Below are 12,967 nucleotides of genomic sequence, written 5' to 3' on the forward strand. Positions count from 1 at the left end.
GCGTTTTCAATGTGGTTGTTATAAGCCTTGTCTAGTGTAGCCGGAGTATGTAGTGAGAATGGTGAATTTCAAGATAGAATCTGTCCCCTATCAGTATATAATGGATATATTTCCTATGCGCTTTGAGATGGTTTAGACTCTCTAAGTCTATGGCCGTAGCGATTGGTCGAATAGGAAATGGTTTCTTTGTCGATCAATAAAGTAAACATATCTCAAGTATTCAGCATAGTTGTCTAGTCCAAAATGAGAACCAACGCCCAAATACATGCACAACATACTCATACACACTCATATAGATGTTCTCATTTAGATACACATAAAGATGTTCACATTTCGATAAATCAATCAACACCAAACTCAATTATTATTATTTTTTTTTTCAAAAATTTATTATTCGTATTGATTTCAATCTTTGTCATTGAATTACCGAACCATTTCAAATATCGAAATATTATATTTATTTGTTTTTATATTCACTTTTGTATACATATCTTTATGTGTTAATTATTCTTACTATTTTTTTTAAATTACTTATTAAAAGTTCTTTGGATTAAATATAATTACTATTCCTAAAGTATCCACTACAACAATTATCATTACAAATATTGCTTTCTGACAAAAAATAAAAATAAAAATAAAAAAATTGCTAAAATACCAAATCACCCTTTGTCGAGACTTTGTCGAATTCTAATTTCACTTGTCCATTGAGCTCTTTTCATTATTGTAATCCTAATACCTAGGGCTTGTTTTATTTTAGTTTCACTTGTTTATCAAACCAAATTAAAAATAAATTTTTACATATATATAATTACCACATATTTGTTACTACCATATATATATATATATATATTAATTATATACTTTTTATTAATTCATCTGCCCTTTTGATTTTATCAATTGTATATTTTTTAAGTATATATATATATATATAACTTTATTCTTAATTTTGTTTGACAAATAAGTGAAACTAAAATAAAATTAGCTCCAAATACTTTAGAATTATGAAAATAAAAACAGCCTGATGGATAAGTGAAAATAAAATTAGAAAAAATTTCGACACTTTTTATGTTCAACATTTTAAAAATCCCTCTAATTTTTTTTTTTTCCAGATGTAGAAATTAAAGGTCAAAAGTGGTAACTATGTTAACTCAATTTTCTTTATTAAAAAAAAGGTACAGTGCTTAATGAGTACTTTTAATATAGATAATAATTAACTGTTAAATATTTCTTTGTATATCTGCAGCAAAAAGATTCCAAACATCGACCACCTAACACATATGATTTAGCAATTATCAAGAATCGAACAGGTCAACTTAGTTCCACATTCCATATACTAAGTTTTTTATTTAATAAAATTTTAATTTGATTCGACTCGACCTGACCTAATAAATATTCCTAAATAGGCTTTTCGTCCCGAGACAAGAGGCTCATTTTATTCTCTCTAGTAAATTTAATCTATTAGGACAAGAATGTTGCCTTAACCATTCCATATCAATAATAATATAGCCTTCCAGAAACAACATTTTATTTTATGATTAATAATTTCATTAAGCTAAATAAAAATGGGTAATTATTCAAAAACGAGTACAACAACAACAGAACGAAAGGTGCCACCCTTAAGAATATCATTGAGGTTGCGTTTGGATTGAAAGATTTGAGAACTAAAGGTTCTGAAACTCCACCTAATATTAATTGGAGTCGTTTGAAATCTTTAGCTCCAAATACAGTTCTTCCAAACACAACCCAACGATAATAACGCCGTTGAAACTGCAGTACCAGGATGCAGAATCTTCATTTATTAAGATTAGGATATTATTGTCTTGGTTAATGATGACACAACAAACACAAGTTCGACTTCTTACATAATGGAACAATGTAATCAAACGACTATAACTGAGTGTATAGTTCCAAGCACCAAATCCTCTGCACTGTTCTTAATCCCACAACCCAAAACAAGATCATCTCTCCTCATTCATCTTCACATTGTTGGCCTCACATTGAGACGAGAAGCAAGTTTCTGACCAAGAGACTTGTCAGCCTGTACAAATTGAGGTTAACACAAGTAAATACGAGTCTTCGCTCGAATATGGGCATCAATATTTATTAAGAGAAAAAGGAAGAGAAGAAGAAGAAGAAATGTGACCTGAGACCAGTATGAAATCCAGATACTGCGGATTTCATGGGTAAGACGGGGATCAGACAGAGCCTCGACCCATCGGCGGATAAATCTCTCTTGCCTGAAGAAGAGATGAGATGAAGAAAAATTAAACTCTAATGTACTCTCAAAAAGCCAACAATTATCAATTTTAATGTGGGTAGGATGTGGCTTACCTGTCTGGTGCCCAGGAACGGTATCTCTCACCAGGTTGCTTAAAGTTGTTCTCCTTCTCGATGCAGCGCTGCATAGATCAACAAATTGTTAGAACATATCGCATGAAACGTTCAGCATGTCACTCTTAACCAAAAAGATGCAGACTTTGTTGATATTGCATTTCAGGACTAGATTATAAGGGTTCAGTGATTCGACTGTTAGCTTTTTCATAAAAATCTCCAGTATATGATTTAACTCCAAACAAGCAGGCAGATAAGCCCTTTGTTTCAACAAACTAACTTGACGGCAAGCTACTCCCTGATCCCAAAATAACTGCTTCAACTTGCTAAAATGCCCTATGCAGAATCTTATCTAATCCAATTTGCACCAAAATATAACATCCGTATCACCTCACTTTTCCCATCTCTATTTTCTATTAGATGAGAATCATAAATTATTTTTCTTCATTTAGTGTTTGAGTTATTTACCAGGTTCACCATCTCGATAGTTTCTTCGGTTCCATAGAAACAAATACAGAAGATATTTTTTTAGTTGAGTGTTCAGAGGCAGAGGATTAAATCAGTGAAATTACTTACATATATATCTGTATATATATATATATATATATAATTTGCCCAAGGACTGAGGCTCACAGGAGAACAGACTAACTGCCGATGATTTGGGAAAGGCCTTATGATTCCACCTTGATGAACTCAAATAAATTCTAAACCGAAGACCGAAACAATCCATGACTTTCCCGTCAACTCCTTATAGTGCAATATCAAATTTAACTCATATAAAGAAACATTATATCAGGTGGTAGAAACAAGCCAATTGAAACTATATACCTTTTCACGCTTCCCTGACAACACCACTGGAGGAATGGGGTACATCTCGGAATGACGAGTGGGATCATACCTTGAAGGGAAGTAGTTCACCTGGAAAGATCCAGAACATCAGATTAAAACATCAGACTTAAGATGCTGGAAAGACATAATCTTAAGAAGCAGCAGTAAAATACCTCTTCATCCCTGTGCATGAAGTTCATGAAACCTTCATGATGATTGTTGTGATGGGCACATTTGGGAGCATTAGCAGGAAGCTGGAGATAATTTGGCCCAAGACGGTGCCTTTGAGTATCGGCATAAGAAAATATCCGAGTTTGCAGAAGCTTGTCATCAGAATAGTAAATTCCAGGGACGATAATAGCAGGGCAAAAAGCAAGCTGTTCATTCTCTGCAAAGAAGTTATCAATATTCTTATTCAACACCATGCGACCGACGGGCTGCAGGGGCAAGATGTCCTCAGGCCAAGTCTTGGTCACATCAAGTGGGTCGAAGTCAAATCTGTCCTCATGGTCGGGATCTATAATCTGAATAAAGAGCTTCCACTCTGGATAGTTCCCTGCTGCAATTGAATCATAGAGATCCTGGGTGGCATGGCTGTGATTAGCTCCTCCAACCTTAATAGCTTCATCCTCCAACAGAGACTTCACTCCACAAGTAGGCTTCCAATGGAACTTCACATAATGTGCTTTCCCAGCCTTGTTGATTAGAGTATAGGTGTTAACACCGGAGCCATCCATGTGCCTGTAATCTTGTGGAACACCGATATCATCAAAGAGGAATGTGAACATATTCAAACTCTCAGGATGGTGGGAGAAGAAATCCATGATTCTCCAGTTCTCTTGAATGTGGGACTTTGGATTGGGTTTCAATGCATGAACCATATCAGGAAATTTCATTCCATCACGAATAAAAAAGACAGGGAAGTTGTTTCCCACCAAATCAAAGTTTCCCTGCAACAGTGAAGGGAAGTAACCAACATCAGTTAAGTAATATCACGTCATAATGTCGAACATCTTTTGCCACTTGATCTTTTAAATAAGCATTCCATTCTGATAAATTTTTGAAAGAGGAAAATAATAAATGAATTGAAAGTAAAAAAATCCATCTTTTTTAACGATAAAATTCATGCAATCAAGGAGATAAAGGATTTTCTGGTTCATATATGCAAAAGAGATTTAGCACAAATAAAATGGAACATCAACTTTTTTACCTCTCTTGTGTAAAATTTCACTGCAAATCCCCTGGGATCCCTGAGAGTTTCAGGGCTACCGCGCTCATGGATGACAGTGGAGAATCGAACAATAACTGGTGTTTGAACTCCTGGAGCTCGAAGGAAATCAGCACAACTAAGGTGGGAAATATCATGAGTGACCTCAAAAAAACCCTTGGCACTTGCACCTCTGGCATGGACAACACGTTCTGGGATCCTCTCACGATCGAAATTAGCAAGTTTCTCCACCAAATGGTAATCTTCAAGGAGGATCGGACCTGTCAAATAGAAGATTATTTTGCATCAGTACCCAAAGTTTGATGACCCATTCAACTCAAGGCCATAAAAGAGGACTTCTATACATTAAGAACGAAAAAAGCGAGCTGCATACAAAATTGATGAGAACAGTGTAATCATACTATACCACACCATTTCGATGAAAAAGTATACACATAACTAGAGTCTATGCACATTAAGCAAATTCATCAATATTCCCTCTTGAAGAATTCATTATGCTCAACGGATATCTTGCCTTACACATATGAACATAAGTTAAGGATAATATCAACAAGCATTAAGAAAAACCTAAGAGCTAAACAAAGCTGAAATAAACAAACTATACTATCAACAAATCAAGGACAAATCTCAAAGAGAAAAAAACAGTGAATTTTCGTCATAATCACAAGAACAGAAACACCTAGCAAAAATCATGCAACTATTCACTTATCCATCACCCAATTCTCTATTGTTGCAGTCAAACAATCGGCAGGGCGAATCACAACTTCTGAATCAATTCCAAAAGAAAAAGTGGAAAGCAACTGATTGTGGCCAACATCTTATCATAAAGTTGGGACATCCAAATCTTGTCCAAGCGGACCCCCAAAACACTTTCAACTGTGTAGGAAATTAACATTCAAAATGACCCCGCAAGACAAAACAATCATCGACTCCTTGCATCATTGACCATCAGACACAGAATCAATAAAAAAGGACCCACCAAGTGAAAAGTTCCACTATCTACCAACCAAAATACCAAACCAATCACAATGATTAATGAATCTGAATTCCACTAAAAAGGAGAAACACAAGCGAAAGAAGAAGTACCTCTACTTCCGACGGTCAACGAGTTGTTATTGTTCCAAACCGGAGCTCCAGAATTCGTAGTCATAAAAGGTGAATTGAAAGCACTAGACGGACGGTACTGCGCCAGAACCAAACCATCAACATCAATATTCCACGGAAAACAGAAAATCAAACACACAGACACACACCAAAAAGAAGAAGAAGAAGTTGTACAGTACGCATCACCTCCAAGCTAAAATCAATACACTAACCATTAAAAAACATCATCCAAAACACCAAACAATCACGAATTTGACCACACACTAGCAATCATACAACCAAGCGAATAACCTCCAGCACCATCAATCCAAAATCAATGAAAACCAAATCCAAAACCAAAAACAGTACCTTGTACGGATCCATGGATAGAGCTCAGGCAGAGTTCTCACTTCCCTTGTCAAGAATCCAATTTGTTCGCCAAGGAGCACGAGGAACGTGTGGAGATCAGCTCCCGAGTTTTTAAATTGTGGTGGTGGGGCTCTCTTGTTCTTCGGCTCGCAATTCTATATACCTCTCTCTATACAAACACACACAGACACCCAATTTATATAACAAAACATTTAAACCAAAGGAAAAAATATTATCCTTACAACAAAAATAAATATATTTCATTTTTTTCTTACAATAAAGTCCAAATCATTTAATTTCCTAAATAAAAATTATATCATTATCTTATTATATGTGGCTCTTCTTTTATTATTATCACATAATATATTCGAATTTTTTGTGTCTCACAATCCATCTACGCAAACCTGATAATATTCAGTAATTCGAAAAATAAAATCACGAATGTCGTATCATAAATATTTCGATCGGAAATTTCATAAAATATCATTTTGAATTTTGTCAAATAAACATATCTGATAATACAAAAATAAATATAATATATATATAGATCGATTTTGGAGGCGAGTTTAATGCAAATGCAGATATTTTTTTAGTCATTTATTGTCGTAAATAATATCTTTCTTAAAGAGCAACATTAAATAACTTATGTTGTTTTTTTCCGTATATTTTGATCTGTGTTTGTTCTAAACGAGTTAAAATTTTGACTTTTACCAGACTCATGTTGCAGTAACATGTCATCGTATTGGTCAAAATCCTTCTTGATGAGACTGTGGAATATTTAATATTCATTTGCTTTATTAATAATTGACTTAGTTAGCACAAACAAAATAGGATTGAATTTTTTTTAAAAAAATAGAAACAATAGTTAAAAAGTAATATAAATAAGGGTAAATTATATTTTGCCATATGAACTGTACCCGTTTGTACACTTTGGCATCTAAATTTTTTATGTGTCAACTTACCATCTCAACTTTGTGAAATTTTTGCAATTTGCTATATATGACCATTTTTTCTTGATTTTTCTGGTGAAAAAGCATCACATGTTGTGCATATGAGAAAAATATCACATCACACAACCTTTAAATATCACTGCACAATGCATGTGAAATTTTTTCGATGAAAAAACAGTTACAAATGGCAAAATGCAAAATTACATAAATCGAATTTAACTCAAAGGGTATTTGTATAAATTTTTTTCATAGACGAAATGGGAATATTTAGATTTATAATTTCAAGAAATGTATTTATAAGTTTTAAAAAACATAAAGTGTTTATATAATTAAATTTCATTATAAAAATTGTCCATATATTAATTTTTTATACGATGGAGATTTTTTAACAATTCAGGTATCAAATTTCAAGATATAATTAATGAATTTTTGGCACTATTCAATATATTTTATGTGGGCTAAATTTTTTTCATAAAATAAGATATAAATGATTTATTTTAGGGGTAATATAAAAATAGAGGATGTGATGAAGCCATGTTTTCTTATCCAAGGCTTTGGAGTTTATCCAGTCTGCATCTGCTGCTGTGTGGCGGTAATGAATTCGTCCGATACGATTGCGCCACGTAGCAACTGTCCTTGAGGTGCGTGCTGGTGATAGAAAGCAACCCTCCGTGGGCCGGAAACAAGAATGGGCCGCAATTCATCTGGGCCCACACCACAAGTTTTTTGGTTGTAATTTTTTTTATAATTATGTTTAATTCAAAAAAATAAAAATAAATGAAGAAGAAATACAAAGTTTGAATCTCGTAGTGTGAAACGGAAATATGCTTTTTGGATGTGTGTGCCCTTCAATCAAAGGTCTAATTGGATTTTTAATTGGGACTTATATTGTAGTTATATGTATAAAATATTTTTAAAATTAAATAAATAAATAAATAAATATTTGTACATGTGAAGTGTATGGGTGAAATCTAATAAGGAAAAATATCTATCTTTTTATTATTAGAATTTTGTATTCATAAATTACATGATAAATAAGACTTTATTAAGCTGATGAAGCGAAATTGAAGCCCGTTCGAATCTCATCAATGAGTGACCGTTTATCTGTTTAAATAGTAATTAGTTGTTACGCAGATAAGTGATATACTGATTATCAAGGCTTGTAACGAACTTGTAGCTAATTTACTGAAAAAACAAAAAAATATGGCCTTTATAATTTTCCAGCGCAAGGAAAATTTTACATGTTAAAATTATATTTTTAGTCCCATAAATTAAAAAATAATGCAAATATTGTCCCAAAAGCTTAATAGATTTGGTTCTACAGAATTAATGTATTGGACTACAACCACAATGACTAAAAATATTAATCTCGTAAAGTACTTGGGGCGAAACATGCAATGCTTCATGTCCTAGGGGGTTAAAAGTGCAATTTTCCCTTAAAATTGATAACAAACTATACTCACTGTTTGGTTTGTTCCAAAAGATGGCATCAAATTCTTATAAAATTTGTTGTTTTCATAATTTTTGTTTTTGGGTAGAACAACGTGCAAAACCTGCCTAAACCGAAAAAGTAATACGTAAGATGCAATAATCAAGAACTTGTGTTTTTAACCATTGATCATTCTTGATCCAACGGTCATGGATGGACTAAGTACGAGCTATTTACATCCTATCCATCCAAAAGTCAAAAGGTTCTTGATTTAACATTTCAACAAATTGTGAGGAAAAGAGAAGGGGAAATTGTGGGAGAGTAGACCCACAAGTTGTAGAAATATTTGGTACAAGTTTGAAGACATATCTCACATTTTTGGTGTGCTGGTTTCAAATTCAAACCTTACATGTATACCAGTTTCATCGATACATTATCATATGTATTCGACTAATACATCAATATAATTAAAAATAATAAATAAATTCATATAAAATGTTATAAATATCAGCACACGTCTGATGACACTCCAACCCATATCGCTCAGTTTCTTCATTTAACATTTCAACAAATAGTGAGGAAAAGATTTTGGGCTGCAAGTTGGAACATATATCTCACATGTATGGTGTGGTGATTTCAAATGTTACTTGTACAATTTGACCACCACACCCTAAATAAATTCTCAATATATATTATATTTTTGGTTTCATAATAGAAGTATCTCCCACTATGCTTGTCCTTGCTTTTAATAGACCGATTGAACAAAGAAAGGGGAAAATAAATAAAAAGGGGATAAATTGTGATGAGTTTTTCTTAAATTTGTCATAATTATAAATAACTCGTGTTTTAAAAAATTTATAAATATTCCCCTGAAATTACAAATAATCCTAACAAATACCCCTTATGATGGCTATCACAAGGAGGTATTTGTAATTTTTCAAAAAATGAGAGGGTGTTTGTAGTTATAACAAACCTCAAGGGCGAGAAAGTATTTATAATTATGACGAACCTCAAGAGAGCCCGTTGTAATTTACCGACACAAAAAAGTTTCTTCTCACCATAAAATGTCACGATTTCAACAATGATATGGATATGGAAAGTTCCTCTGAGTTTGCCTCAAAAGCTAGAAACATGATCCCATGCTGATCTCTCCCCTTTCATGCCAAGAAGTAAAGTTTTCAGGCAATTCAGATACAAGATACAGCAATCACTATACAAATGAAGAAGAAAACAAATATGCAAATGTGACCAACTGCAAATAGTTTATACCTTCGTTTGTTGTCAACTGGACTGCTCTCTTCCCGACTTCACTGCGTGATTGCTAATCTGAGCACGAGATAAATACAAAAGCACTGATATAAATCACATCAAACAAGCAGTGTTAATGTTGGGATCAAATAACAGAAACAGATACTACAACACCATTCATGAAAAACAAGAACTCACAACATATATCTCATTGGTTGGCGGTATCATTGTGCTCCAAAAATTTATCAAGGCGTTCCATCGTAAGCCACCCTCCCTGACAAACCTTCATTGTGTCACTACTTGATCTCCCTCATCTGGAGAGTAAATGCTCTTGCTGCTGCTTAGGCTATGATCTCACATGTTAATTCTGCACATCTTTCCATGCATCTTTTATATAATGCCAGCTATGATGGATAAAGAAGTTCACACTAATTCTTGAAAAGCAAGAAATTTTAATAGCAGATGCACACGTACATAAATTTGCATATTAGGATTGCCCCAACACTATTCCTTTTGCAAAATGAACGGAGGCCATTGGTTCAGTGTTCAAAGGAAAAAAATAATCAGCCATATGACAAGCACAACAAACAAGAGATCCATCAGTTATAACACCAAAAAATTTGAGAAATAAACACTCCCTTCACACAAATCAGCCATGTTTTCAAATAACTTACTTCAATAAAGATAAGGAAAACACCAAACTGATGCCGATTATTACCTATCACACTCCTCTTTAAGATCAAGCACTTTAAAAATGAAAACATACTTTAGCAACCAAATACCAAAAAGAGAAGGTCATTTCCTCGTTTAGTTTTACTGCATGCAGTTTGCCACCTAAAGCTGCATAAATCCTCATAACTAACTTCACAACATACCAAAAAAGAAGAGAAAGCCAGGAAAAGTTAACTTGTGCATAAGGTAGTAGGATAACATCTTTTTCAGCATGAAGGATGCTTCACCAGTTACTTCAATTTCTTCTAACTTGACTTAGAACTATTTAAACTTTGACTGTTTGAAATTCAAAAAAATAATATCCAAATGAAACATAATTAGGAAGAAGAAAAAGAAAAAGTGTAAGATAACAGATGTAGGGAAACAGAGATAACTGGGTTTGCGATATATAAAGATATTGAAACAGCATCCTCTAGTAGCTTGCCAGGCTCTTTATGCTGAAAACTTTCTCTAAACCTTACCTTTATGAATGGAACTCCAATGATTTAAGCAGCGGAAAAAGGAGAACAATCTATATTGAATATCCCCTCAAACTAGGGCCTATGCTTTGGCAAGAAAAGGTCAATCTTACCAAGCCTTGGCATTCGCTTGACTCCTTTGCAGATAGAGAATATTTGTTCTTAAATAGTAATATACAAGCATGAAATTTCAAATAGAGGATGTTAGATAAACAGAACCAACCACTAGTTGCACATTACAGCTTTCAGATGACCACAAACTCTTTTGATACATTATATTGTTCATCAATTATACGAGCCCAGGAACTTTAGATACAACAATTTTTCATTTCTACAAATGAAGCACGGAATAGATCATAACTAAATATTGCCACTGCTCGACTGTTCCCGATTCTCAAAGAAAAGTCTTACTGTTGAATATATGAGAGAAGGCTCAGCCATTGCACCATTCCCATAATCTCCACAGGCTAGCCTCTTCGTCACTGGTGGGATAAGAGAAATTCCTAGATCATCAATCACCATGAGATGACGTTCCGTAAAAGGGTTGGTCCACATGAAGGTATTCATGGCTGGTGCCACAAACATGGGTTTAGTATAGTCCCATGCCCGGACGATGCAGGTCAGCAAGTTGTCACACAATCCCCCAGCAATCTACATAAAAATACACCAAAGTCCAACAAAAATCATAGTTTGATCAAACCACATCCGACGATGGTTGAAGATGAACAACTATTTACAGGAAGGAATGCCACAGGCCCACAAGAAATCACTAAATGCTTTAGTCAAATCTACAAAATACATCTTCAAGCTAAAGTGACTTCCCAAAGATTCATTTCAAATTGATCTCCAAGTTCAAGGTTTTATGCTTTCTGGTCCATTTGTATAGCCAATGCATACTATATTACGCAAGACACCAGCATTCCTGACAATATGGTGAACCATTGAGAAACACCATTAAATATGTTTACCTTTCCAAGTGTGTTTGCTGACAAAGGTGCAATGACCATAATATCAGCCCATTTTCGAAGCTCAATGTGGAGGACACTATCACCTATTTTATTCCAACTAGACCATTCATCCTCATCAGTATAAAGAGTGACATCTTTCGGGACCGACACTCTATCTACAAAATGGAGTGATGCCTTGGTAGCTACTGCTTTGACTTCTGCCCATTCAGAAAAACAATGGCAAAGATTAGCAAATTTTATTGCGGCCACACTTCCACTTGCAGCAAGTAGAATCCGAGGTTTTCTCGAAGCATTGTTTACTTGATATAATTGCATATCCGCGCTTGGAGGTTCTGAATGCACCATAATCTGTTCATTGTACAGTAGTGAACATGAATAACCAGTTCACAGGTAATAAATAAAGAGCTACAGCAAATTGATTCAACTATACTCATTGCTTCTAGAGAAGACAAGTCAAGCCCATATGCTTAAATTTTCATTTTTGCTTTTCCTGGTTATAAAGTTCCAAGTTCTTGAACTTATTAAATATAGGAGGGAATAGATTATTTATAACAAAAAAGATGTTCTTCTTCCGCTTTTCATTCATTTTCTTCGATTTTGTTCAATAAAGAAGACAATTTTTTATCATATTTTATTTCCTTTTAATTATTTAAAATCAAGAACACCTCACTCAGTCAGATCAAGAATTGAATCATAAAGCACATATAAACCAACAGAAAAATGCAGAAATTGTAACACTGAAAATGAACGCAAAAACAGATAAAGGAGAATTGGACAAAAGGAGATTAAGTGCATTGATCCAGAGGGAGACTCACCGTACGAGGGTTCAGAAGGTCGCGAGAGATAGAGAGAGAGACGGAGGATTTCAAAAGAAGAGGGCGCTCATGTGCTCTTCCAACGGCGCGTGAATCTGATTTTGTCCTAAAATGTAGTTCTCAAAACTACCCTTTGATTTAAATTAAGGATAATTAAACTCTTCTCTGCTCATATTTGTGTAATTATATATAACTTTTTTATAATTTAAAAAATTACATTTATCAGTCTTGATGTTTATTTTTGACTAACAAATAAGTCCTTTTATTAATCAAAATTTATCGAATTTGCTGATATTAAAAAGAAAACCAGAAAAAAAAATTATATTTACTCCTATTGATTTATTACTAATTTATTACAGGTCAGATAAATTTTATTATGACCAAATTACACTTATACGTCTTCACGTGTGAATACTCGCGAGAAAGTATATCTTCACCATTATAAAAGTAGTTTAGTCAGAAAAATATTATTGGACCTCCAATAAATAAAAAAAAGTCAATCGATGATATATATTAATTTTCATTTAA

General features: G+C 33.7%; 2 protein-coding genes across 8 annotated transcripts; both read right to left on the reverse strand.

Moving 5' to 3' along the window:
* Positions 1-1,906: 1,906 nt before the first annotated feature.
* LOC105178686 (catalase isozyme 1) lies at positions 1,907-5,989 on the reverse strand. Its single transcript, NM_001304397.1, has 8 exons — positions 5,840-5,989; positions 5,474-5,570; positions 4,370-4,647; positions 3,333-4,109; positions 3,160-3,249; positions 2,332-2,399; positions 2,144-2,237; positions 1,907-2,038 (listed from the first exon to the last, which is right to left on the reverse strand). Exons 1-8 carry the CDS (start codon positions 5,852-5,854, stop codon positions 1,979-1,981), a joined length of 1,479 nt encoding a protein of 492 aa, NP_001291326.1. The 5' UTR covers positions 5,855-5,989; the 3' UTR covers positions 1,907-1,978.
* Positions 5,990-8,519: 2,530 nt separating this feature from the next.
* LOC105178673 (phosphopantothenoylcysteine decarboxylase HAL3a) lies at positions 8,520-12,569 on the reverse strand. Of its 7 annotated transcripts, none has more exons than XR_016063398.1 (6): positions 12,440-12,569; positions 11,625-11,972; positions 11,068-11,307; positions 9,665-9,740; positions 9,488-9,544; positions 8,520-9,372 (listed from the first exon to the last, which is right to left on the reverse strand). XR_016063398.1 is itself a non-coding variant. In XM_088876745.1 (5 exons), exons 2-4 carry the CDS (start codon positions 11,967-11,969, stop codon positions 9,675-9,677), a joined length of 651 nt encoding a protein of 216 aa, XP_088732871.1. In that variant the 5' UTR covers positions 11,970-11,972; positions 12,440-12,569; the 3' UTR covers positions 8,520-9,544; positions 9,665-9,674. The 7 variants fall into 7 exon arrangements, 5 of the variants coding, with proteins under 5 accessions (XP_088732871.1, XP_088732875.1, XP_088732879.1 ...); XR_016063397.1 differs by having other exon boundaries at positions 9,488-9,570; XM_088876745.1 differs by having other exon boundaries at positions 8,520-9,544.
* Between the last annotated feature and the right edge of the window lie 398 nt (positions 12,570-12,967).

The sequence above is a fragment of the Sesamum indicum genome, linkage group LG2, assembly GCF_026168435.1.
Source record: "Sesamum indicum cultivar Baizhima isolate 11 linkage group LG2, ASM2616843v1, whole genome shotgun sequence".
Lineage (NCBI taxonomy): Eukaryota > Viridiplantae > Streptophyta > Magnoliopsida > Lamiales > Pedaliaceae > Sesamum > Sesamum indicum.